This window comes from Struthio camelus, chromosome 7, assembly GCF_040807025.1.
Source record: "Struthio camelus isolate bStrCam1 chromosome 7, bStrCam1.hap1, whole genome shotgun sequence".
Classification (NCBI taxonomy): domain Eukaryota; kingdom Metazoa; phylum Chordata; class Aves; order Struthioniformes; family Struthionidae; genus Struthio; species Struthio camelus.
The window spans coordinates 5,926,301-5,953,991 of record NC_090948.1 but is presented as its reverse complement, the minus strand read 5'-3'; the positions used below and the strand labels follow the sequence as shown (position 1 = coordinate 5,953,991).

Genomic DNA, 27,691 nt, shown 5'->3' with positions numbered 1-27,691 from the left:
TTGAGATTTAGGAACAACAGGGATCCTTTGCTTTTAGTGAAGGGCTGTGTGCATTCAGACTGTGGAAACACTCACACAACCCGCCAAGCTGGCTGTGGACCTGGACTATACAGTCATAGGTGCCTAATGATATAACTATGGGTGAGGTGGTTTTTGTAACTCTTAATTAGCTATTTTTAAGAGACAGGTGGTAATAATAAGGAAAACATTTGTGGTCCTGCAATTTGCATGTTCGGTAATAGTCAAAGATTGACCTGGTGAGCTAAGTAGGTTTCATCCCTTCCTTTAGCTCCCAGCCTCTGTTAGCTGGCTGTGATATTAGAAACTTACTTACATACTGAGTCTTTATCCACCTCTCCATACCCAGATACTTCATGTGTACAGATAGAGAGTCCGAGCCACTGTGCAGAGGTGTTTGCTTCTTCTGGACCAACAACCTTCCCTCTAACTTAAGTGCTGCATCTGGAATCTGGTGAAAAAGTGCCTGTATAAATGTGATTTGGAAAGAGAAATGCTCCAATACTTGGAAGTTATTTTTTTAAACACTTAAATATTTTACTAAGTAGTTTTAATATCACTTTTAAAGCCTAGGACTTCTGCTTTACTTTGACACCTGCAAACGGTGTGAAGAAAATGGAAAATATATGTGCTCAAAACATTTGATGCTCGATGCACAAGAGAAAGATGTAGGCATCAAGTGCCATTGTAGACATCCTGAGGTGGCCACCTCCTCATGGGACTTGCGTTTAAAACACAAAACTTACTGGTACCGGAGATCCATGTCTTCAGAAGAAGCAGTTGAGGGACAGGCAGGATACCCTCAGGTATCCTAACATGTCACCAGATGTCTATTTTAGGCAATGGAGTCCCACTTAAGATTCCCAGAATCATTTTTATTCATTATTGCGTGAAATTATGTGGTACCGTGAAAATTCTGGTAAAAGCTGAAATGACAGACCTTTTTCAGCTGGGAAAATATTCCTGGATAGAATGTAAAACAGAATTTATTAGCACCCCCATACTGCATTAGGAATATTAGGAAAGGTACCTCCTGTTGGAGATTTTAACAACATGAAGACAAACTCCAGCACAGTCTGGTATACTGGAGCACACCAAGGAAGTCAGTGCTGAAATCCTAGCTCTGCCACTTTTTTTTGGATCTTGGGCAAAACACTTCATCTCCTAAGGAATTTTCTTCTTCTCCCACACCTTTTGACCCATGAATGTTTAGACTAAAAGATTTGAAGGGAGGGAGGAGGGATTGTTTATACAGAGTCTAAAACAAGAGGGAAAGTCTTGCAGGCGCTTGATGTCTCTCACTACTTTCTAAAACCACTTCTAATAGTAACATGCATAATCAGGCTTCTGCATCTTTCTATAAATGTTAGCATTGCCGTATCTAAGTAGTTCATAATCATGACCATGAATAAAACTTTTCCAAATGACTAAGATGTCTGAAGAGGTTAAATACCATTGGAAATCAAAGATGCTTTTGGATGACTATATCTTTTTTCATACTTCACACCATCGCAAAATAATCCACTTGCAGTTCCTCACTGAGCATTGTGATGTTGCAGCTCGACCACCTCTGGTACCACAACTGTTTCAGATACCTCCATGATACACTGCCATCTGTGGCACAGGAATGCCCTAAAGTGACTACTACACTGTGGTGATTAAAAGCAATGGTACAATGTTCTGTAGAACAGATTTTTTCCAAGTTGTTATACTGACTGTATATTAGCCAGAAATGGGAAGAATAATCTTTTAACTTTCTTAATCTTTTTTTTTAATTCTTTAGTCTCTTAATAGCAGGGTACTCATTTTCCCGTTTCTTTTCTTTCATATTTGTACATTAAGTGGAGCAAAGCAGTCAAGGCAGGGCTGTATCACAGAGCTTATTAGCTCTCCTTAAAATCCTCAGTCCTTCCCTATATCCAGTGGTGCAGTGCTGATAGACAGTTTCTGGTTATCTTTGGGAGGAGGGCAGCAAAATACCATTTGGCACCTGTCACAGCTCAGCCTTTGGTTGCCAAGCAACAGTGCAGTTTTACAGCAGATCCAGCTGATGATGTTGCTAAGCAACATCTTTTCCCATCAATTTGTGCGCTTTTCGATCATTATGTGTTTACTAATATCCACTGTAGGATGTGTGTTTTCTTTCACAGATCTTGCCATTTTCTGTATTAGAATTTGTGAGAAAATTAGGGCTGAAGGACTTATCATAGGTCAGTCATTCTTGCAGATCTCTAAGATGCTATTCTAATGTGCAGAAACTAAGAATGATTCTGTATTAGTTATGTCAAGATTAGAGAAGAGTGAAATTCTGAACACTCCCTCTTTCCTCTCTCTTACATGTGAGAATTGCTGGGGCATAACTGTATGCTCAGTGCTTCAGCAGAGCTTTGCAATTTAATCTGCTTAGCGCATAGCACCAATCATATGAAAGTAAGAAACAGAAAAGCATTCTGTCTTATTTTGGCAGTATTTATACCATAAAGTAAAATAAGCCCAAACTAAGTCATCCCATATAAATACCTTAGATAGCATTTATTCTATATATAAAAAGCTAAGGTGACTGAGTAGTGTGCGGTTGATAAGTATACCATACTTACACATACTGTATATAGTAGGATTAAACTTGATCACTCATGATGAATTATTTGGATCATACTGGAATGCCTAACTCACTAATCAGCTACATAGCTAACCTCTAAAGTCTGAACTGTGTCTTCCCCTAGTTTGAGTCTTCCAGTCCTCCTGGATTAGATCCTTTTTTGATTGAGGAGAGCCAGTCTCCCTGGATGAGCTTTAGTTCCCTCCAGCATGAAGCGTGGGTAGAAAACCACAGGGGAATTCCAGCAAAGCAGCACAATGCCAGTACTACTTCTCCCACTAGTTCTGTCATAAAATCAAAGAAATTGAACTGAAACATCAGAGGATGAGGAGTGCTCTCACAGTTAGTGGTCTACACCAAGCGATTTGAATTCATACTGGAATAGAGCAGGAGAGCAGCATCTGCACAGGTGGGAACAACTTGCAGTGAAAAAGCGTTGCTTGGGATAGTTGGGATAGTGCCTGAGTCTATCCCAGTTTAGACACAAGAGCGGGTCAGCAAATTGACCAGGCCAAAGCCAGGGTCAAAAAAATATAATGCCAGAGTTTCCTGTGAGTGTTCTCGGTCCAGGGATCCGAGTGTGGCTGCTGTGGGTTAGCATGAATGTCACTCCCTTCCTTTCACGTTACTCGTGGTTCTGGCCGTAGTGAAGTTGTCTGTGCGGCTTTGCAAGCCTTACGCAAGGTTAGCCAAACACAGGGACTCTCCTTTGCACATGTTTTGACAGCAAATACAAATACACGATCAGAAATCATGATCAGCTACCAAAAGGTTGTTTCCCCCTCAGTTTGTGTCAGACAATTTTTTTGTAAGGCAGCCTCCTCGCTTGCACTTTGTGGAGTTTTCTTGCCATAGTATTAGAAATGGAATTGCACCAAATATGAGCTCAGTTTCTGTATATAAGGAAATAACGTGGCTAGCAGAAGTGAGAATATACTAACAATCTTGTGTTTTCCTGAGCTCCCTCAGGACCCTTGTTTTTTAAATTCATGGCATAAGGCCCAAATACAAACATTACATATTTTGTTGTCTATAGGCAATGAATTTTACAATGGCCCTATTTTGTTTTCTAAGGAAGAGCAGACTAAAATTTTGACCTGATGAACTTCAGCTTTTCCAGATCCTGAAGTAGGATGGGGAGACCAGTGAAAAGGGGATATGGCAGCCACTTTCACATCTTCTTATTTCTAAGCTTCACTGTAGACCTTTATTCTTCCAACTGCAGTCATCTTGAACTCTCTGAGAGGTATAGCACAGATTTATTTGACACTTTGTATTATGCACATGCCTCCAAACCCATGCACATGCATCATACTGTACAACCTGACAAAGTTGTGGGGAATACAAGTGATTTATTTCTGTCCTATAGAATTCGTCTCTGATCAGTAACAGTGAGTTAAAGTGGTATAATAATGCTGAAGGCTTATATAGCTGGATTACCAGCTTGATAAAAAACCAAAACTTTATGGGAGCAAGGGTAGACACGTAGACCCTGCCCTTGCAACAGTTCATTCCAGCTCTTCACATGGCTGATGTTCTCAAGCCAGATGTTTGTAGACTAGGACTTTATGGACTAGAGAATAACCATAGGAAAGCCAGGACACAGCAAACAGGGACCCTAGGAAAATCCTGTCATTTCTTCATGTTAGGTAGGAGTTTGACATGCTAGAGTCACTAATGCTGCCTTGTGACTCTGCAAGATGCAGTAAACTGACAGTTTACTGTTGCTTTGCCATGTGGCACCGGCAAGCACCATTAGTGTGTGCAGAAACATGTTAATTAACTGGAGTCGGAACTAATGAGAAATTTACTGGCTTTTGTTGTCAGCTGTCTTACTGAGCACTCTTTTATGGGTGCATTGCTGGAATCGACAATGAGCATTAATAATAGCAATTAGGTCACCCATAAACCAGTACTTCTTGCAACATCACATTTCAAAGAGTTTTTGTCATGTCTCCACCCTTCAGCATGATTAAACGGGAAATTATTTTTAACAAGTAACCTGAGCAGAAACATCAACAGTAGTTAACATATTTCTGAGAGCTTTCAACAGTCCTATGAAGAAAGGAAAATCCAGCTTAAACACATAAACAAACTCAAAAACAAAATGCCGAATAGATACTTCCCCCCTTTACTAATCTCCCCTTGAAAACACCTACCTAACTTCAGTGCGCTGTTGATAACTCTTTCACTGAGCAATCTTCATAACGCAAGAAGCACTGCGTTAGCACTGCGTAGGCCAAGAAAAGCTACAACTTAAATACGTCTTGACCAAAAAGCATTTCCCACTGTTCCTTTTGTGAAAAACATTAGTGTTCAGTTTATGAAAGGCAACGGCACGGCAGCCTCTCACAGGAGGGCGAAGGGAGGGGCAGGTGGAAGAAGTATAACTTGTTCTCTTTTATGGCTGGGGTGGAGGCAAAGCTGGTCGTTCAGCAGGTTATGAAGGTGGGTCCCTGAACGAAAGCCTGCGTTTCGTGTCAGTCTGCGGGAGGAGTTAGGAGGAAAATAAGGTGGAAACCTGGGAGGCGAAGGTGGAAGGAACGGTTTGAAGACGCTCTAGAAGTGTCAGTATATCCAAAGCTGCCAGATGTAACCCCGGGAATGTAAGTGTAAAGTTAGACGTCCCCTCGCCCTTTTTTCTTTTAGGAAACAAGTTGTTTTACTGTTCATACAGAAATGTCTCTCTAGGCTTATCACACCGATCTGGTACTAGCGAGCACTTCTGAAATATGTAGTGCTAAAATAATTTTAATAATGACGTGTAAATTTCAAAAGATAGTGTAGCAAGATGAGAGATTATCTTCTGATTAGCCTATGTTGATTTAATGAAGGGATTTTTACTGTGTTTTTAATATTTATTTGAAATTCTATACATACGATAAAGCGCGTGTATTTTACAACCAGAGTGATGCTTGTGAATTGAGAAGATGTTTTAGAAATAATGTATGTAAAAACATTAAAAGTTTAATTTGAAAATTTATCTTAGTTGCTCTGCAGCGAATTCCATGCGTATTATTATTATCACTTATACTGGAGAATCTACAGAGAATTTATTCCCTATTTATGATATTTATCTTCATTTCTGAGCAAATGGTGATGTGAGAATTGTGAAGCTTCCTAGGTAAGGAAAGAAAAGTGTAAGTAGATAGCCTGATGTGACATGTTAGTGGGGATTTGTGATAGCTAGCACTTTTGCTGTATTTTCAGAATTTTGTACTTTAACACCTATATATTTTAATAATAAACTGTAAATAAAGTATTTTTTGCTTTCAGCTGAATGTTACTAATTCAGGCTCTGCTGGCAGTTGCTGTTCTAAACAGTCCATATTGCTGAGTTGCTGCAGAAGCCTTGAAAGGATATTATGCACTAGAGTGAATTTAATCTAAAATAAATAGAGCAACATTATGTTATACACTGGCTAATTTATTGAAGAACCTGACATCTCAATTTGCATTTTGTATCACTGATATACAAGGGCCCACCCTGATTAACCAAATGGCTCCGCAGGGACTTGGAGAGTTTTATTCATTCTCTAGCAGATGTTGTTACTGCACGTGCTCATGAAAGGGCTGATCCGAGAGCTTTGAATTTCCTGGTGTTTTCACATCACGTCTGTGAGAACAGAAGTGCTGGGAAAAGAAAAGCTTATTAGGTCAGCAAGACAGAAATGCCAATATATTCTTCTGTAGGGAAATGCGCTGGCTGTTGGAGGAAGCATGTTGTTTTCGAGAAGTTATTGCTCTCCTAGGCATTGCATCCTTTGTTAGCTGCTCAAACAGTATGAGAATATTTTGTTACATCAATGCATGTTTGAAAATATTATAATCCTCACCTGTTGTCTTAAAATGTTTCACTGAGCTGGGCTGGAAGAGATTGGATGTGTGCGCACTGCTCTGTGATGGAGCACTTCACACCTGAGAAATAATGATTTTGAAAATATCACGCACAGGCTTTAACTCAGTTACTGCACAGCAGCTGATTCGGCAGTAATCTCTGGAGATAAAAGCTAGTGCTGCTAATTAATCGCTAGGAGTACAACCCTGGTCCCAGCGATTTCAGCAGAAGCAAGTTCAAGCACGAGAATATCCCCTGAAGACACTCCAGTCTAAACAGAGCGTAGTTTATAAGCACACCACCAAGCTTCTCTCTCTCTCCAAGCCTCCTGTGACGAAAAATAATCTTTCCAGTTTAAAAAAGTGTTTTAGAGTAATAATTAATAACACTCCTTAAAAGCTTATGTGGGTTTCTTGTCTAACGAAGTGTAATCTTTCTTTTAAAGTCCCAAAACATTAATAGAGCTTTTCTTGACATATGCCATAGACCAATCTCATTCTTTGGGAAAAAAAGTATAAGAAAGAATATAATTTTCACCTTTCTCATAATTCAACCAATACAGTGAATTTTAATGCCTGAGCTCCAAAATAAAATGTTCAGAACAAAAAATAAATGTCTACAACAGAATCTGTATTGTGAACCGGCTATGCAATAGTGAATGTGCAAAAAAATACAAAAAAAAATGCCTGGGGAGAGAATAATCCCATAGCTGCTGGTTACAATTCTAATGCTGTGAGGATTTTTTGAAAATAAATAATTGGAGTTGAATTAGTATAAAATCAATAGCAATAAAGGCGGGCAGATCATGTTAAGCGTAAAGAAAATGTGTTTTAGGTCGCAGAAGTGTAAACAGTCTGCTTAAGAACAGCACGACCCTAGTGGTAAGGATAAAGAATCCATTTACTCTTCCTGAAAGCTGAATACGTACATGGAAAGTTGTTTTTTTGTTATAGTAAGCAGTCGGGTTTAACTGTGCTCTTCTAGAGAGTGTAAGAATGCAGCTATATCCAGGAATTCCAAGAAATAAAAGCGGTTTGAATACAGTTAAAACAAAAAGGGTTTCGTAATGGCTGTCCATTCAAAGTAACTTTGGCAAGGAACATCTCTTTTTGCTCAAATGATACATGCAGTGTACCAGGCTTGTGATGATCCAGAAATAGTGTAACAAAATTTGAGTTTAGAGGAGTGTCTGTCAGCGTAAGTAGAACTAGTGTAGTGGAGACAGAAGGGAGATATTACAAATCAAAACCATTAGGAGCTATTTTTCCCTGATTTTATGACTTAAAAGCGTTGTAAGACTTAAATATCGGGAGGGGTAGTTGATAGGGGGACGGAAATGATATTCATCTCAAATATTCAGCTGTTTCAGTTTTTTTCCAGAAGACTCACAGGTTTCTCATTCCTTCCAGTGACGTTTCTTTAATTGCTGTGTAATACTGGACTTCAGCATCAAAATGGGCAATGAGAACAGTAGTGCAGAAAATCAGGTGAGTGTAACCATGTGTACAGCTTTCCCTGCTACCCTAAAGCACAGCTCATGGTCATTTCACTGCCCCATGACATCACCTCTATGTTCTGCTCTGTTACGCTCACGATATCTAAGTCTTATTGAATGTAATTGGGGGAGGGCAGCATTTGGATTGTTTTCTTCAGCAGTGACACTGCTACCTGCTAACAGGGCACCGTGGGGCCAGCGGCCCCCCTGGGGCTCCCCGGGGTAGCAGGGCCTGTCCCACCGCCCCAGAGGGAGCAGGGCTGCCAGGGGACGGCCGGGGCAGCCCCAACACCGGGGAGGATGGGCAGGGCCGTTAGGTCCCATTAGTGCCCTCTGATACGTGGTAGCATCCCCCATAGTGTACATGCATTGACCATTGACCCAGGAATTTATCCCCATTTTAGAAGAGGGGTGTCCTGTTAATACGTCTTGGTATTCAGTGATTTGTTTTCAAATGCTGTATGCTTTTGCTGATTGCGTACAATTACATTAGAAGTTACCATGTTGACGTAAGTTTGAGTAAAAGATGTTTTCCATCTACTTTCAACAGTTAGAATACCAGAAGACCTTTCACCCTCTCTTCTTCCATATGTTATGGTTGATGGTCAAATGCATTAAGGTTCATTTTGTTTCAACATCAGGTTTCAGCAAATTTTCCTTTTTGAAATACTGCTGTACCTTCTGTATTGCATCGTGTACCCTCATCATGGAACCATTATTACAAGTTACCCAAATTCACTGTTTTTTGTTTAATGACTATTAGCTGTAATTCTTGGTTGTTCTGGATAGAGTTGTGTTGTTAACCCAAGATTTGTTCCAAACTTTTTTCAGGGGTGGGGGAAAGGAGGAAGATGTTGATTCCGGTACTTAAATAATGAGAAGTTCAACTTCAACAACTTTCATTTAGGAAGTTCTTGAAAGTCAAGTATGTTTCTTTAGGAGTCCCCAGAATACCTGCTGAAGCTGAGAATATTCTACCTAAATCTCATTAAGTTTATTAAGACTTTTAAGAAAAATCTCCTCCTTTCTGATAAGAAAAGGAAGCTTCTGGTCTCCTTTACAGACAGAGAAAAAGCTAGACGATCAAATTAATTTAAAAGTCACTCTTCACAGTGAAATAACTATTGGTAGTAATAAAACTTTTAAAAGCCACTTAAGCTGCAGAATAGCCATTGAAAAAATATTGCCTAATGAATAGTCAAAACTAAGATAGTCACTGAAATGTTTAAATATGGGTTTTTTTTAGGCTGAAGTTCCCAATGCAAATAAAGTCATCCTTATACCACCAAGCCAAGGAACACAGCAGGTAGTAGATGATGAAACTGTTTTACATGGTTTGCATTTCAATATGTTAGCATCGCTTGGCTGTTCTTTTTGTTATGCATCTGCTTTTGGCTTTTGGGTTTGTTTTTTTTTTTTTGACACTGACTGCAAATTTGCAAAGCAGCTACATTTAAGTTTTCAGAAAGTTGTAAAAAAAAAAAATCTGGTTTCTTTTAACTTGTTTTCTTTAGTAGCAATCTCTCTTTAGAAAAAAATGGCCTGTATTCAACCCTCTTTGCACGCTGGCTTTCCTTCCCACTCTAACACAATTAAGATAGAGCAGTGGATTTTGTTGTTATAGTCAGTACCAATTGACACGAGTTGTTTTTGTTTATGTGTTTATTAGGCAACGCCGTTCCCCAGTTCTAGCTCTCAGCTGAATCATATAGAAGCTGTACATGTGGTTTACATTAAAGATGGGAGATTGTGCTAAGTTTAGATCTCGGTAAGAGGAAGGATTGGCGGAGTAAATGTTCCACTATAAAGAATGTAGTAGGCACTTACTGAAAAAATGAAGACACAAATTGTGCTCTGAAGAGAATATAAACTGAATTTAGTAATAATAAGCAAAGGTAATAAATAGATAAAATAAGGCTGGGGCCAGCAGAATATTTAACAAAGTGATTTTACATTGAGACTAACCATATTCTGCTTTGCTGTAGGGGTGCATGAAGCCTGAGTTGCTGAGAGATTTTAGGTTTGTGCCCTGTCCTATTAGAAAGGCAAAGCTGACTTCCAAACAAGGATCTCTGCCAGTGGCACAGAACGCTGGGCTTGTGCTGAATTAAGTATAAGCTATTTTTAAGATGCATTTTCCTTGAAAAACAAAACTCCATATAAAGAGAAAAGTATTTAAACTGAAAGAGAAACAAGTCTAGAAGAACAGTATTGTAACCCAATTTGACCCTAAAGATCCAGCCTTCAGCGGGAGAAATACAAGCTACCTCTTTTATTGGAGAAACTATGAAAAGTGCAATTATCTCTGGAACTCCAGAAGATCTCAGCTGTTCTGTAGCAAACTGCTCCAGAATTCTGCAGCCCAGCCTCTGCCATTGCCAGTCTAGGGGTTTCTGCAGTTAACTCAGGGACCAGCTCCCAAAATGACTATACAATGCAGGACAGTTGATTTTCATCATTATTTTATATTGTGATCTCCCATCTACTAGAATTATGCTATTTTCAGGACATTTTTTAATTTTAAAGGGGGTGGGTGGAGGAGTATAAACCGAAAGAGCTCCCTAGCATTGGAAGCATGAGCACACAACATGCTAAGGCTAGAATGTATTGGTTTTTTTAATATGTGATGATTTTAACTCAGGTTTTTAATTCGGGCCACTAACAGTTCTGAAGAGGAGAGCAGTTGTATTTCACAGCCTTTCTTGTGATTTCAGAAATGTCAGGTTACCCAGTCATTGTAAAGCTCTTTGAAGGTGGAAGCTGCTGCTGAACTGAAATTCTAGCAGCAAGTATTTTTCTCCACAGTGGAAGAGGGAGTTTCAAAGACAGTTATCACATAAGTTATTTCTTTATATTTTGCTTTATCCTTTCCCCTCCTATGTTTTCTGAAGAAGTATATAGTCAAACAAAGCTAGTTATTTCACATCTATATTATTGTATTTTTCTCTGTAAACATGAGCCTTACTGTATTGTAATCTTTTCTGTTCTTGGTTTTTTTTTTTTTTTAACCTTGAAATGTGTAAGATGAGCAACAGCTGCCTACTTGCTGGAGGGGCCATAACTTCTGAAGAGTTTGTTTGTTTGTCCGAAGTGTCATGCTGTGTTCTTGCAAGGGCTTCTCCATTTCATTGTTACAAACAAATCTGACTGCTGCACGTTCTGCATTATTACTTTCCCTGTATTTCAACTTTGTTGTGCTTTTGCAGAAATTATGGATCTAGTTAATGGGCATGGTTCTTCTTTCACCTTCCAGTATTATGGGGATCAACAGAGCACACTGGGCACATTAGCAGGCAGTTTTCCAGCCTTCACTTTCCATTCTGTGGATGACAATTGGACAGATTCCTGCGAGCTGTAGTGCTTGTACTGTATGTTTGTTCATCTTTTAAATAGTGCAAAAGCATCCGTATACATCACATTGTTAATATTCAATTGTGAACAAAAATATATTGCCAATTTTCTACATAGGAATTTTGCCAATAAGTTTTCATTATATACACTGTTATCCTGCCTGGGCTTTTCTTTGAGCATTCTGTGTTGACATGATTCACCTCTTTTAGTCTCTAAATTATTATTTTATTTTATTTACTTTCCCGTGTAATCCATTGCACATCGTGAGTACACGGGACAGCAGAATTGTTCCACGTCATTTTAGTCATCGTTCCCCTAGAACAGGGTGGCAGTAAGCTACGGGCCAGTGTGCCCACTACTGATGCTTACACAGGCCCAGCACATATCCTGGCACCACATTCATTAATGCTTACTTTCAAAGATAATTCGTACTGGTCCAATATTAAATTTCCATGGTGAGTAATGCCAAGTATTTGTTTGAATTTGAACAGAAAGTACACTGCCTCTTTTCAGAGAATTATACATCCATTTATCTAAGTGTAGCAAATTCTGGGACCTTTCTCACTGCAGTGATTAACTATTATACTTGCTGTCATCTTGCCTTTTGAATGAAAGCAGGGGGGATGAAAGGAGAATCAAAGTTATGCTGGGGTATTAACTTGAAAGCATAGTAAAAAGGAAGTTGGAAGACCATCCCTTCCCTTCCCCTAAATTAATGGTTAAAGCTTTCTTTGCATATGTAAAGCTGCCGCCTAACTGGAAATATGCATTTATGGGTACAGATGAAAAGGAAAAAATATTCTACATTTATGAAGAAGCTCTATACTTATTCATTACATTTCTCTATGTAGAAATGATGTGAAATTGTTGGACCTACGTTTTCCACAGCTAAGGGTAGTTAGTAATTGCTAGACAAGCAAACACTGTCAGCTGCTGAGCACAACAGATTCTAGATCTTAGTTTGGAGAGAATTTTCCTAATAGTACTTAGTATAAATCTAACAGCATCCTCTCAAGTGTTTTGTTGTTAGGCTGCTAAGAAACACTTAACAGAATGCTGTTTTAGCTAAAATTATAGTGACTTGAAATTGCAAATTATGTAGTGAAGATTTTTTCCCAAGATTATCAGCTCTCACCTGCTATATCTCATATACCTATCATCTTTAAGAAAATAATTTCGGTACTCATCAGGCCTTCATCCAACTACCAGCCAAGGGGCAAAGGAAGATAAAAAACTGAGCTTAAGACTTGTGGAGCTACAAGGATAACTGGGAATTTTCCTTTGCCTGCTGAGCATAAGCAGAAGAAAGACTGAAGGTGAGGAAAGACTAGGTGTTAACAAGAACCATGAAGCTAGTTGTATATAGCTATGTTTCACTTAGCCTGGTACAGACTCATTCATCTGCTATGTATATTCTCACAGAATAAGGCTAAAACATAGCAAGTTGTTGAGAAGACGCTTATGTTGACGTTACGAGGCTCTGAAGATAAACAGTTCAGTGCTCTAAGTATGCTGGAAAGATCCTAAACGTGACCAATGAAGCCTGAAGGTCTGAACTGCTCTTGCTTTCGCTGAGAGGAGACTGTGTAGTCTATAAAGAGGGCTAACCCAAGGATAAGATGGTGACTAAATATATATACACAACAGTATTTATTTTTTATGAAGTTTACAAGCCTGGCCCCGTTGTCAGTAACCAGTTACTGACACAACTTACTGATTTGATTGAAAAGTTCTGGTTGTTAAAGCAATATCCACTGGTTATGTAAATTTTATCTAATTCAGTACCATTTCTCCAAACCACTAAAGATACAAACACTGAAAAATCAGCTACGGTGCCTGCAGAACAGCAGGAAAAGCCACAAGAGCAAAAAAAGTAGCTCCCCAAAACTGCGCTGCCTTAAAAAATTACAAGAGCTATTTTACAAGTATGATTTCCCAACCGTGTGACCTGTACAATTCTATCATTACAAAAGATTTACAACATTTAACCTTGACAAGTTTTCTTCTATCCGCTTTTCTAGCGTAGACTGGGATACCTATGTTTCATTGGTAGTGATTGCTAGTAGATGTCAGGGCGTTAGCTGGAGGTTTCAGAAACTGTTGTGTTAACTTAGGTGTGCTAAGAATCACCACAAGCTATTTGCTCGTGTCCCACTTTCAGTTTTAAGAAGTGGATTTAGTACTGAGATATAACCAAAAGGATGAGGAGCAGCCTACAGATTAAGGCTTTGCATGAACAGCTTCCCACTGCCCGTCCCTGCGGTCGGTCCTGCGGTGAACAGCAGAGCCATGGATTAGATGCACGATATTGCAGTGGGAGCTTTGCGGAGAGTATCACTGGCACACTCTTTTTTTTTATTTTTTTTCCCCCCCCCGCTTGATAATAGCGTGCTAAGTCGCACACGGGCAAGGCGTTTGGCTGAGGAGGTGTGTGGCTGCTGTCCTTAATGGGGACCATATGTTCATCCTCCGGGTTCGGCCAGCTTGGCAGTTGTTCCTGAAATCCGAGCCCGGGCACCACTGGCCAACCTTTGTACCGCTTCCCGGCATTCACCTGCGCGCGCGTTGCTGGCTCCTCCGTCCTTGTGGAGGAAGTGGGTGGCTTGCAGTGAATGAACCGAGGCTTGCAACAGGCAAGCTTTCAAACCTCCCCCGTAAAAAAACCAAACTTTTGTAATTGAAGACGTGAAGAAAAATACAAGGTAAGTTCTGGTTTGTTGGTAGAGACTTGGAAAGGTTTGTTCCGGTCCCCCCCTTACCCCCCCCCCCCAAATCCCTCCAATAAGCAGGGAGTTAAGGAGAGTGGAAACTTAATGTAACTCAAAGATGACTTTCAGCTACAGTCAGAGTTATGGCATGTTCCACAACTGCTATAAAAGGATGTGTTTAATGGAGGAATGCTGCAGAGGGGAAATGTGAAAGGACACAACTTTTCTTGAGAGAAAGGAGAAAGAAAGGGAAATTAAGGGAGTTCACTTATTTGGGGGGTTTTGAGCGTGACTCCTAGGTTTTAAACCAGATCCGTTTCATACTGCGTGATCGGGAGCCTGGTGGCTTGTTGGGAAAGGCAGCGCCGTAGCAGCACACATAGCGCTGTTGCTACGGCTTTGACCCAGGAGCAGAGAGCCAGCGTTTTGGGAGCTGCGCTGTGAACGGGCTCCCGTGTAGCGTTAAAGGAATTTCCTTCTGGTATGATAACTTCAGCCAGGGGATGGCAGCTCACATAATCCTTTTGGCCGCAGCGCTGAGAGAGTTCTCTTTTCTTAAACTTGTAAGCTCCTGTTCAAAGGCAGCAGAAGAGTAAAATGATCCTGTAGATTTGTTCTGTGCTCTTGCGGGGAGTCCGATGTTTGTGGAGAGGTTTAATGAAATTACGTTGTGTGTTTCAGGAGAAATGGATTTATTCATTCAGATATGGCACAGGCTTAAAGGAAAAAAGAAGTATAGGCTTTGTGTTCCCTCTGTTGTTTGTATAGTCTCTGTGAAAAGCTCTTTTTTTAATTATCCTAGACCTAAATAATTATATTCTGATTTTTAATAAAAAGGTTCTCAGCAGTTTTTAAGACTTTCAATTAAGTAACTTTTTATAATCTCAAAGTCTTAAAAGTGTATGCTACACTTAAACTGAATATAAAGTGAATTTAGTTGCAAGCTTCTTATAGTAAATTCGCTTCAGAGTCTGTATGTGTTGAAACCTCAACAGTAATTTCTCTAATAACAGCTTTCTGATGATACTTTTGAGCAAAAAGTAGTCTTTTGTAGTCTTTGTAATTGTTTTCACAGAGGTTCATTAAAAATAGTTCTGCAAAGCTAGGTCAGCTGCTGATTTGAATAACTTTGTACCTTAAATTCGAAAAACTTGGTAGAGAAATTGAATTTTGTTTTTTTGCTGGCTGGTGTAAGTTCACAGGCCGTGTTCCTTTGTGATGATTAAATTAGTAGCTTGAACGTAGACAGCCGTATTTAAGGCTTTTCTCTATCTTGGAACATTAATAGTCTCTCTTTCACCTAAGTATCTACACTACGATTTATTTTTCTATTATTGTTAAAAATCCTCCTTTAAGCTTCTCTTGAAAATAGTTCCGGGCCGTATGTGCCCTTGCCACCAGACTAGGTGTAAGGATAACTTTACTTTTTGATCGTTCAAACACTTCACAGCCTGGGACGAAAGGGAGAGGTGTGTCAACAATTCAAACTCCTCTGCGCTCCTGCAGGAGTTACGTTGTACAGACAGGTTGTTGTAATATATATTATATTTGGCCATGTTTGAAAGTCAGAGAACAAGAGTCAGGTTTTTCCCTGGCCAATGACGGTTGCTCAGGGATAGCTGGGAGATGGACTCTATCTCACTAAATAGGAGATCACTGAAAGCGCAAAGCAATTAAAAGAAAAAGCTTCATGCCAATTTATGGAAAATGTTAAGTGTAAGCTTCACGTTGTGCATCTAGCTACCCTTTTGAGACAAATGTCGTTGCTATCGTTCTCCTTGTCTGCTCTGCCCCATCCGCTCTGTTTTTCTTTTAATATGAAGGCTTGGTGTAAGAGATGATAAAATCATTGGGACAGAGGCTCTTCTCTGTGTCTAATATGGAAACACGCTAATTTGGATGAGGTAAAGTGTCCAGATATAACGTGTATTTAAGATGTATATGGTAAGTAGCCAACTTGTGAATTATGGTGTTAAATAGTGAAATAAAATCAAGGAGACTGCTACGAAAATGATTCTGACCCCACACCGCAAAGTGTCAGACCCAGGAAGTAGAAGGCAAAATAGCCTGACTCTGTGTTACGCTTTCAAACTCCCCTGTAAGAGTCGTACTGCTAGCGTGTAAGTAAGTACCTGATGCAACCACTGTGTTACGTGTCATTGCATTTGCTAGTGCTGTTGGATGGCAATATACTGTTAGGTTGATTATCTGACAGGCTGATGAATCGCATTTCTTCTAGTACCATAAATGAGTCCATCTTGCTGATAAAATTCAGGTTATCGTGTGGCTTTTGGGATTCCTGGCTTTGGATGGGGATCTACAGAAAGGAGTTTTACTTTAAAGATTTGTGCGCAGGAGGCATCTCCATTATGCTGTGGCTCTGAAAATGGGATGACTTCAGGCCAGTAAAAGGGAGAGGACGGTAACCTGAAGGAGGCCTTTGTGCCAAATGGCTGATCTTGTGAAAGGGAGATCAGTTAGAGGGAATGTGGGGGTACAAAGAGTGCAGTAGGTTAATGACTTAATTCTTTGCTGTGTTCCTTTGTGCTTTGGAAGACGACAGAGGCTTTAGAAGGAGCAGACAAAACCTGCAGCTTTTCATCGTCTGAAAAGAACTGTGAGCTGTTCTTCCTGTCTAGCACCAGAATCAGCCAAAGCAAAACTGAGATGGTGGTAGCAAGTAGAAAGGAGAAAAAATAAAGAATTAGTTCTCACTGCTCTCAGCAACTGCTGAAGGCATCTGGACAAATTTGTAAATTGGCCTAATTTCTTGGGGTTCTTTGTGTGGTTCTCCTCACCCTCCCTTTCCTGCTCCCTCCCTTCTGGGAAAGGAAAAGAGGTCATTTTTGTCTGCAAGTGGCCTGAAAATTATAATTCATCTAGTTGCTACTGTGAGGCATTCATTTGTGACCCACCACCCAGACTGACCCAATTGTAGCTCTCACAAGAAGACATAATAAATACATTGAGTAAACTAGAGCATGGCACCTTGGCTGCCTCACATGGCTTGTTGTGAATTGACCTGTTCTTGTCCTGCCTCGCTGGTGAATCAAGTCCAGTTCATGCTCTGAATACTGACTCCAAGGTTAGGCCTATCTATCTGAGTAAGTTCCTCTGCTGCCAGGATGGAAATACTCTCCCACCCCAACTTGTTGCAATCTCTGAAACTGTGATAAGTTTACCAGGCAAGAGGGGAAGGCTCTGGGGTGTGGGGATAGTGCTGTCACATGAGTGGCCATTGGGCCACAGACGTGCTCCAGCAGGGTTATGTATGGTCCCAGAAGTCACTGTTTTGTTTTTTCTAATACTTAAATTAGTAATGTCTTTTCATAGTTCTTCCTGTATGCACATGTCTATGCATGCTGAAGTGAACTCTGCACAAAAATTCTCATGCAAACACAACTAAGGTTGCCCAAAACAAAGCACTGAAAGCAAAACAAAATTCCCAAATCTAAGCAAGCTCTATTATCTTCTGGCTGGAAAAAACAAACTTCCTTGCTTAAATCTGGAGATGTTCTAGTAGGTTTTTGCTGTATGTTGTGCTTCTGGGGCCAACATAATATACTTAGATAAATATTTCAAATGCCAGATGTCAGCACATGCTGGATAAGTGCTTAATAATCATGAAACCAAGAGCCTTTGGTCTATCCCAGTGGAAAATGATGTGATAAAGGAGACTTCTGCAAACAAAGCTGTAGTGAAGGAGAGCCTCTGGGGAAAGGCAGAGGATATGAGAGTTAATCAAGTTTGCCTTAAGCCTAAAGGAAGTCTTTTTATATTTTCAGTTTGCCCTGACCTTTTCAATTGCTCATTACACGGGCTTTACTTGTCCACTGGGTGTCTCTCACTCCTGGCCCTGATCAAGAGAAGTCTTCAGTTGTGTGACAGCACACCGTGTTCACACAGAGAGAAATGCAATTTTATAAACCAACTTTCTGCAATGAAAAATTTACTGACGACTCCTTGAACAAAATATAAACTTAAATTTGAGAATAAAATTAGGGGAACGAGATTAGTTGGAATTGTGTCGTGTGCTTTTCGTCTATGACATTGTTCTGAAGTAGTTCTCCTGTGGTCAGTACATACCCTTATGTGTCTTTACCCTTAAGTATGCCGTAGGCTTTTTACAATTACAGTTAAGAATGCTTAAAATGATGGTATGATTGTATGTTGAAGATGATCTGATTAATCAGTTTTGCTTCTCTTTCTCTATTGCTTGACATGCAAGAGGATTTGAAAAGGTAGCTTCCTCCTTCAGACTTCTTTTTTGCTCAATGCTTAATTCTTTCTCTCCAGTTCTTTTGTTTTAATTGAAGAACATGCTCAGATACTGTTCAAAGCAGCTGTTATCATCACTTCTTTGCCTTCTAAAGAGATTCCTGGCAAATAAATTCATCAGGAGTTGCTGTTGTAAGCAACTCGAAGAACCCCAGGGGTTGGTGGGCACACCCTGTGCATGTTGTGGCCTGGGCCAGAGTTGTGACCATGACTCTGCTACCTTATAGCTCCCTAGAGCAAAACCAAGTTTGCAATACCAAAACAAGGCAATGCTAAAGTAAAGGCATGTCACCAGCTGTTGGTGAAGATCCTGGGTAAGCATTTACCTTTGGGAAGAGGTGATACAACATTACCAGATTAGCATTATTGCATTTCTGTAGCTGTTACTACAGAAATGCAAAATAATGGAGAGTCAAGCCCTCCATTCCATGTCAGAGGAGTTCTGAGCATTGTTGAATTGGGAGGGAAGTAACTTAGATTCAAATGTAGGGCCTTGATTAAAGTTGACTTTATTCATTTGTCTGTAACTTGACTCCAAAGATGCTGCTAATATTACAAGTGTCAAAGCTTGTAGCTTATTTCTATCCTTTCTCATTTTTAAACCTGTTTAGCAAGGAAGTATTTGCCGGGCTTGGAAGAAAAGAGAAAACGATACCCTCCTTGGGTCAGTAAAGGCCCTGAGAAGCTTGAGAGCAATTGTTGCATTCTTTTCTCTATGCTCTTTTCCTCATATTTATTTTTGGCTCAACCACTTCCTTCTGTTTTTTCTGTAGTTAGAAAAGAATATGGCTTGGCTTTGGAACCTGCAAGTTCTATCAAAGTAGTGAAGTTTACTGCAGAAGTTGTCTGTCAGTGGGCACAGCAAAACCAGTTAAGCTACGTATTCTCTAAAATTTCTTGTCCTCCACAATAGCAGTAGCTGTTTGAATTGTTGTTTTTCATTCTAGAGCAGTCCACAAGATTCAGAATCAGGCCAACTTCCCGACAATGAGCAAGATATAAAAAGGAGCCCTCAGGAAAAGAGTGTAGAGAGATCTGGAGGTGAGAACATCTCAGATCTTCCTGCTGCTGTGCCACTGGCTGAGAGTGTCTCCCCATTAAATCCAGGACCTACAAGGTAAGAAAGAAGAAGAAATGAACTTGCTTCTTGTGGTAGGAATATAATTTAAGCCCTGCTGTTGTTGATAGCTGGAGGATGTTTGCTAAGTTTCTGTTACTGCGTAACTGATTTTCAGAATCTGTACTCTTGATGGGTGATGATGCAGTCTTCAAAATAACCTGACAAAAACCAAGGCTACTTGTTGTTTACTAAACTGACTTTCTCTCTTTTCTACATGGCTATAAACAAAACTAATTGTTGTAGTAACCCTTGACCTAAACTGCCTTTGCTGTTTGCTCATACTAATAAACTGTTATTTGAGGCAAAGAAACATTGAGAAATCTCTTGTATAGTCATATACGACTGTGCGGTAGGATATAATTGTAAACAGAATTGAAAAATGCCGTGCCCAGCTTTTTACAGCAATCCTGTAATACTAGAAACCACCAACCTAGCTAAAGTTTATTAGTATCTCATGCTTCTGAACTTCTTTGAATTCACCAGATGAGATCAATGGGACTACTTTCAGAGTTACGGTATTCTTTAGCGCTATTAAGGATGGCGGAAAGTAAAATAATCTGGATTTTATCAAATGACCCAAAGGGAATATTTCCTTTGAAGCACTGATACTTGTGAAAAAGTTTAGTCTCGAATTTTCTTATGTTACCGAGGTTTGTAGCTGCTACAATGGAGAAATTGTCTAAAACCAGCATGATTTTAATACGGGGCTGCATACTTGCCAGATCATCAGTGTGGCCCAGGATACAAGGACAAATATAACTTAAAAGGCATAGCAGTGACTTCCTGGCATACGGGTAGGATTTTTAGGCTGTGGACGTCTTTTAAAGCCTTAATACAAGCTTTCATTAAGATGGGATAGTTCACAGTAGGCAGACTGGCCGCATCCTTTTCGAGTGGAGTACGTGTGACGTGGGCCTTCCTCCATTCCCACCAACCATTCCCCTGGCTATCTTTTTTGATCATAAGTCTTTGAAAGGTGTAATCTTGAGAAGCAAAAAACAAACCGAAGACAAGTAAAATTATGCTATTCCAGGCAGGGTGGTGGTGTGTTTTTCTGTTTGTGTGTGTTTTTCTTTCATCTTTAGAGATGATGAAAATCTAGCATAAAGTTACTGATGTCACACAACAGTTTGTGGAAGTTTAAGTCAAAATGCAGCTAGTAAGTAAGGTCATAACTGACAACTTCAGGGGAAACGTAGGCAGAGAAATGGCATGATGTAAAAAGACCTACCAATACAAAGCAGTTTACAGTCTGTTTGGCCCTACTTAGGAGCTTTTACATTTCAATCGATTGTCATACTTCAATAGGCACTGAATAAGCTATTTATTTTAATTAATATTTCTTTGAAAGTGTCTCTCCATTTCGATCTCAAGTTAGGGAAGCCCCAGATATCATTCACATGAGTTAGAAAATATTGAATTTATAGTTGTGATGTAAGCTTGAGCAGGGAGAGAATTTTAGATGCATATGTTCTTGTTTATTATGACTAACAAATATCACATGCATCATCCCAGCTTCTAGTTTCTCTAGACAGTATCTCGTATAATCATTATACTGTGTATGTGCCTAATGATGAGTAAGCATGCTGTCCTAGATGACGAATTTCTTATAAGCTAATGAAAACATGTGATGCGTTGTGATTTGTGACAGTAACACAGTCTTTTCCTACTATTCTTATCAATTCACAGATTATATTAGGAAAAGGGTAAAAGACAGATGGGGTGAAAAGTGATGAATATTAGTCATTGCAGAATTTTATATGTAGGCCTAGCATGAGTAACATTCTTGCAAACTGAAGTTCTTTGTAAAATGGCAATATGATGGGTATTGCATACTTAGAACTGCTACTCCTCCTTGTCCATGCACCCTCTGATAGAAAGCATTTGTGCCAGCATCCACCTAATGCAGCGTTTGTGGCAGCTTCTAAGACCTGCCTTAAATATTGCTTCCTTGGTATGAATGAAGCAGCAGCAGTACTCCTCTGAGAGGGTTCGAATTATATATTTTCTTTTTTCTCTCAGAAAGTGATTATCTCTATATAATCACTTTATTTTCCGCATTTTAAGACATATTCACAGCCTCCTTCAATGTCTACCTGTAAAGACTTTTCTGTCTAGTTTGCCAGGAAACTGGAAGAGACAGTACCACTGTTAAGTGGTCAAAATGGAAAAACGTGCTTTAAACTCCCTCACCTAACATGAAGTCATAGAAGTGAGCTTTATCCAAGTAATTAATCTCTCTGTAGTTCATTTTCCGCCTCTGTAAAATGGGTATAGAATATTCAAGGTTTAGTACATGAAATAATTTAGTGCATTCAAGGTTTAGTACATGTGGTACATTTAAAGCAAGAAAATCTCAGATGTCACCAGGAAGCAGAAAGAAATATGCAGAGATGTAAACTTTCTGACATTCACCTGGTCAGATATAAGGAATTCGGATACACTACATCATCAGGTCCTGATCTAAGAACCCTGGGGAAATAGAGAGCTTTCAATCATTGCTGTGATGTTTGGTTCATCTTTAAATTGAAAATATATAAAATAGAAAGCGTGGGGGGAAGGGAGGCTGTTTTTTTTTTTTTTTTTCTGGTCAGCAACATCTTCCTCTGCTTTTGTCTCTAAGAAAAATAGTAGGTAGCAAAGTCAGATCAAGCAGCCAGGAATGAAACTCTATTCATCTGTGCAGCAAGGTTGTTTTTCACTCTCACCAGAACTGGTGAAAGCCTTTCTTGATGAAATGCATGTGTGAACGCAGCTAGAAAAGCAGGATGAAATGTCCTCAGTGGTAGAAGGGGAAAAGTGTCAGCTTCATGCTTCAAGTTTCTCTAGCCATTCAGAAGTGGGAAACCATTTAACCCAGACTACAGATAGGTCTGTATCAGTATGTGGGAACTGGAAGGACGTGATAAATTTCTCAGAGCCTTGTCTCCCGAATATTCTGAGATGTCTAGAATTCCTCCTGGATCTCATGTCTTCATATGGGTGGACCTTTGTATCTTCATCCTGTGGGCAGGATTGAGCAAGCCTATCACCAAAGATGGTGTGTGTGGGAAGCCAAGCTATACAGTTCTGGCTGAAGACCTTGTTGTGACTTGTAATACGATAAGGTCTGTCTTCTGTTTTAGTGGTGAAGTCTCCCTTGGGGATGCAGAAATCTGTTATTTGTGTTGCAAAACTTATAAGCAAATGTTGTAGTTTCTATTTGTTTCACTAATTGTGGTGGCCTTGCTTTGGCAGTATTGGAGGGGTGCAAAATTTGGCCCTCAAATTATTATCTCTGTGCTATTTTTTTCAAAAGCTGTCATTCTAATACTGATGCCTTAGCATACTGTAGCAGTATTGAAGAGTCTTACTACACGGGTTGTAAAAAAAATATTTGTCTTCTGTCTCAAAGTAGCAAGTATTTCTTTTCTTCCTGCTCTAGTGGTGATAGAAATAACTGATTAGTAGTGTCTGATTTGAAGGCAGGAGAACAACAAGGAATTGGGCCAGATAATTTTCTCTTTGTGAGTCTGGACTTTAGAGGAGGCACAAGTTCAGACTAAGCATGAATGGAAAAATAACAAACACTGGAGCTGAGGTGTAGCGTATGATAGTTTAAGTGTCAGTAGTTTTTTCATGTTGCCTTCTGAAAGACTATGGTAACTGAAGAAGCAAGTAGTTATGCACGGATGTGGTTTGAAACAATAGAGTGAGGACACCTAACTTTAACACAAGCCTATATTGTCAGCCACACAGCATATTAAACTACCCTAACTGATGCTGGAACAGACCAACTGTAGTAACAAAGATGGTAAGGTGGGGTCTCTCTCTTGGGTTTTAACTGTTTGTGGTTTGGCTGCAGCTAAGGCCCAGTCTTGATTTCCCCCTCCCCCTTTTTTAATATTAGCATTATTAAATTAGCATATTAATATTATTGCTATATTAATATTATTGCTATACTGTTCTATAACCAGTTTGTGTTCTCTTTAAATGTATTGCTCAGAAATGGCATAGCTATAGTTCTTCAGGCATTCCTTTTCAAAATATGGATATTGAGAACATTTAGACTTACAGTCTAGCTGGCTAGAACAACTTTACCCTTCAGCATGCAAAGTTAAAACTCTTCTGTGAGATGAATGCTATATGGATGAGTCAGTTTGAAGGTATTCATGAGATTCATATTTCAGGAAACATGTTGGATGGGCAGTAGCTCAGGCAATTACCTTTTATTTAGCCATATTCTGTAAAATGGCTGGCACATGCCTGTTTTTGAGTGGTTTTTAAGTTATCACATCCTGCCAAAATAGAAATGCAGACAATAAACGGAAGAAGCTTTGATGTTTCAGACTCCGGTCTGTTTATTTTTAACTCTCACTCCTGTATACTGCTTTGAACGCATCTTTTCCACTCTGAAATGAACTCTCCTGATTGTAAGAGCGTATGATCTGCCTTATCCTGATGGAGTACCTCTGTGAAAAGTGTGTGGGAAAACTACCACGTTTTCCCTTTTCTAGTCTTCTGAGTGGCTTTCTTCCATCCTCCACAACTTCTCAGAAATTGTTTCACTCGGTTTTAAATTCTCATGTTTTCTGATTCACAGTGTCTGTGACTCTTTTACCTAAAATACTCTGCTTCAGTCCAATTTTTACCTGTTTGTTACTGGTCCTGTACGTTGAAAAGTGTCATCCTTGACAATTATCTATCGGCCTTCTGCGTGCAGTAAACATGCTGAAGAATTAGAATAGTTAGCAAGCTTCACGTTTTGCACTGGCGTCTCTATAAGATATATTTTTCTCCTGGTGCACATGCAGAAGAAAATAACTGGAGAATTGTCCAGCTTTTTCCTGCAGGTTTAGAAGCAAGTAGGTATAGCAATTCGTAAGGTCCACCTAGGAGGAGTACAGGGAACAAGCACTCTTCATGGATGAGTTTGGCCTCTTTCCCACCTTGTGCTCTGGACAGACAGATCCTGTGGGATCCACAGAGCTGCTGGACTGTCATTACAGAATAAAAAGCTAAAGTTGCTGCACATCCTGTAGGACTGTTCAGTGCTGTGTTTCCTGCCGACTCTCCGGATGTCTCAAAGACAGACCAAGAGCCAGCTGTAGAACCAGAACTGAAGATCTGGCCATGTTCGCTTGCTGTGGCGGTAGTACAGTTTACTTTTTTAATGCTAGACTAACTTAGTTTGGTCATATTTAAAATAGTGCAGGCCTTGCATTTTATTCTATGTGGAACAGGGAGGTGGAAAGTGATTTGAGGGGGGGAAGGGGGAGAAGAAGAAGGGAAGGACAGTTCCCAGGAGGGTCGTTTAGCTGGTTATTCCTGCTTCACTTCTTCCTGAAAGCTTAGATATACAGGGAGGGCAGGAGAATTTGGCTGCTGTTCGCAGCCCTTTAGCAGTGATGAATTTCTCATGTGTTTGTTTACACTGAGAAGTTCAAATACTGTCCAGCTCTGCCTCTAAAATTATGATCGTAGAGGGAATGTGGAAATGATTTTCATGTTCATAATTAATTTTCATGCAGCATTCATTAAGTTAACTCAAATCCTCCAGTACAGTGTGTCCACGCAAGTGAACCCAAAACGTAGACCCTGGTCTCCGACGTGTCAGAGGAAACAGAACAGAAACATTTGAGAAGCGGGTATACTTGTCGTGGTTGCAGAGCTAGCTGTGTGTTGTCCCCTTCAGTGCTTTCTAAATTCAGCCTCAGATGTCCCACTCTCATACTCCTGGGGATATAATCACTTGGCGCAGGCTCTGAGTTACGTCAGTACGGATAGCAGCTGTATGTGACCTCTAGGTTTCATAGGCTTCAGCACTTGTTTTTCTTTCCCGTCACAAGCGTGACTGGTTAAAAGAACAGTCAGTCTTTCCAGCCAACTGCTGTATATTTCAGAAGAAAGCTAAGGAATAAGAAAAGGAAACTGAAAGCTATCCATGATTTTCTGTTGTTAGATTATCAGTTCTTGTTGAAATACGTGGACATTGAGAGATTGTGCCAGTCTGATTTTTTTTTCCCTCCTCCCCTCCCCCAACTTGGCAAATGTTCACCAGAGAGCTTTCATCTAGCTACTCTTCTCATCTTCTGGACCCTTGCCTTTACTCTGGGTGACAGAGTAACGGATGTTAGGACTTCAAATGTTAATGGCTGATGGATGGGGTGTACCATTTAATCCTGACGTAGATATGGGAGATGCAGCATAAGTAATCAGTTTCTTAATATCCATAACGGTTTCACTCCCCAGTTAAAAACCAGTCAGTACAGTCCTAATAGACATCTGAGTAACCAGTAGTACTCTTAAATTATTCCAGGATAATTCTAACCTGTCACAATATATTCTGAAGGCTGCAGATATTAAAAATTAATCAGTAAGCTTGCAATGTACTTAGAAATAAGCGGTTCCTCAGTAATTATTTACATAAAACGAACACCTTCGTCATATAAAAATTTAACTTGTTGTTTGATGTTAAAACTGGAAGGATAGCATTCATATGGTCCATGTGTTACGGCCATACACTTGCAAATCCTTAAATGTGTGCTTGGCTTCTAAGACATAGGGAAAATTTTCCATTTATAGTTCTTGAGTGCAATGAAACACTCGGGTGTTTCAAGTTAAATACCCACCTAGGTCTTTGCATGACTGAATTTTTTTTTAATACATCCTCAATTGTGCAATGATTATTCCTAGCAAAGTGACTCTTTATGCCCTAAGCTCTTCCAGAAAAATGAAGAACTCTTATGTTCTTCTATGTTTTCTCATTTGCATGTGTTTTTGTTTTAAATATTACCCTGGAGTACGAATTTTTTCCTTAATAATATCAAGCAAGTACAGATTACAGACAAAAGAGATAAGTAACCACAGAAAAGAATGTAAATCTCTGTATTTAAAAAACAACAACAACAAAATAGGGTCATAGCTTATGTGGATCATATTAAATGGGCTGTCTGAAAATGCATGCTGCACAGAGGTAGTTATTGATTGCTAATACATTTTCAAGGCGACTGGATTTTACGAAGAGGGGAATTGTCTTCAGCCTGTGGTGTGACATTTGTTTGTTTGTTTGTTTTCTCCCCCTTGCAGTGTCATTCCCGCTAAAAGGAGTGGAAGATAATGGTGCTAGGTATGACCTCGAGAGGTCACCTGTTCCATCCTTCTGCCCTAAAGCGGGATCAACTGTGCTTAAGTCATTCCTGGCAGATGTTTGTCTAATGCCTAGTAGAGTCTTGCAAACAGCAGAACAAAACTACAGAAATTGAAAAGGAAGATGTAGGATACATTCCTCGTATAATTTTCTTTCTTACCTATATCAGAAGGAGAAATGTAAACTGAGATATCCAAAAGAGTCAATTTGGATGTAATTTATTATAATTTGAAAGTAAAGCTTTTCATTTCTATGTTATAGCCCAGAATAAAACATTGAGGCAAGATGAAGTAGAACAGATGAACACGTATTACTTCGTTTTAGAAGCGATAGTTTAAGTTGCCATTGCAGCGTGTGCCAGCACTGTCACTTTAATTCTGTTCAGTGAGTGCACGTTAATTAAAAAAATTGTCTCAGTTTCTTCTTGTCATCTTGTCCTGACTGAAATGAATAGGGTTCATTATATCAAGAACTGGAATTATAAAACACCTTATTCCAAACACCAGGATTATAAAAAGATGTTATGTTTGTTGTAGTTAACCCATAGCGATGAACAGTTTGTTCACAGGATTGTCATTCTCTACATCTCCACATCTACAACTGCTAATGAGCAATTTACTTAGCAAGATGGTAAACCTGCAGAACAGACAAAAAGCTGGAATGACAATTCACTCCCACTTTTTCATCCCCTCTCCAATTCAGTTTTGTGGTTTCTGCCCCTCTTCTAATTAAGCTTCCCTGAGCACAAAATTAATGTCAAATGATAAAGTTTATTCCTTCATTAGGGAAAGCCTCCTAGCATCTCTTAGTTGTTTTTTCATATCCCATTATGTTGCCGGTGATCAACAGATACCAAGCGTTGCATTGCCATCTGTGTTGCTCCAAGTGTCAGCAAATTATGTATGGAGAAGTATTTTCAGTGTGCTGGGAAAAGAATTTCTTTGGCAAAAACAATTTTTAGAAGTTGAAATAAAATGTGTTGGTGCTATAAGATAAATAAACGAATGCTGAACATCAATGAAGCTTGTTTCAGCTACAAACACTTTACCTTGGATTTGAGACTTACCTTTCACATAGGCAAGTTTCAATAGCACAGTAAAGACTAGATCGTTTTCCCCCACAATGGCACTGAAGAAGGTTTTGGGGTCTAAGATA

The 27,691-nt window shown here is 39.6% G+C and overlaps 1 protein-coding gene across 2 annotated transcripts in view; it reads left to right on the top strand.

Annotated features, from left to right (window-relative positions):
- Positions 1–5,087: 5,087 nt before the first annotated feature.
- The window catches only part of TACC2 (transforming acidic coiled-coil containing protein 2), a 133,408-nt gene continuing 110,804 nt past the window's right edge, over positions 5,088–27,691 (top strand). For both annotated transcript variants that reach the window (XM_068951526.1, XM_068951525.1), the window contains exons 1-4: positions 5,088–5,223; positions 7,865–7,942; positions 9,197–9,256; positions 19,235–19,404. In XM_068951526.1, the coding sequence (XP_068807627.1) occupies positions 7,910–7,942; positions 9,197–9,256; positions 19,235–19,404 (263 nt within the window). In that variant the 5' untranslated portion in view covers positions 5,088–5,223; positions 7,865–7,909. The remainder of the gene's footprint in view (positions 5,224–7,864; positions 7,943–9,196; positions 9,257–19,234; positions 19,405–27,691) is intronic.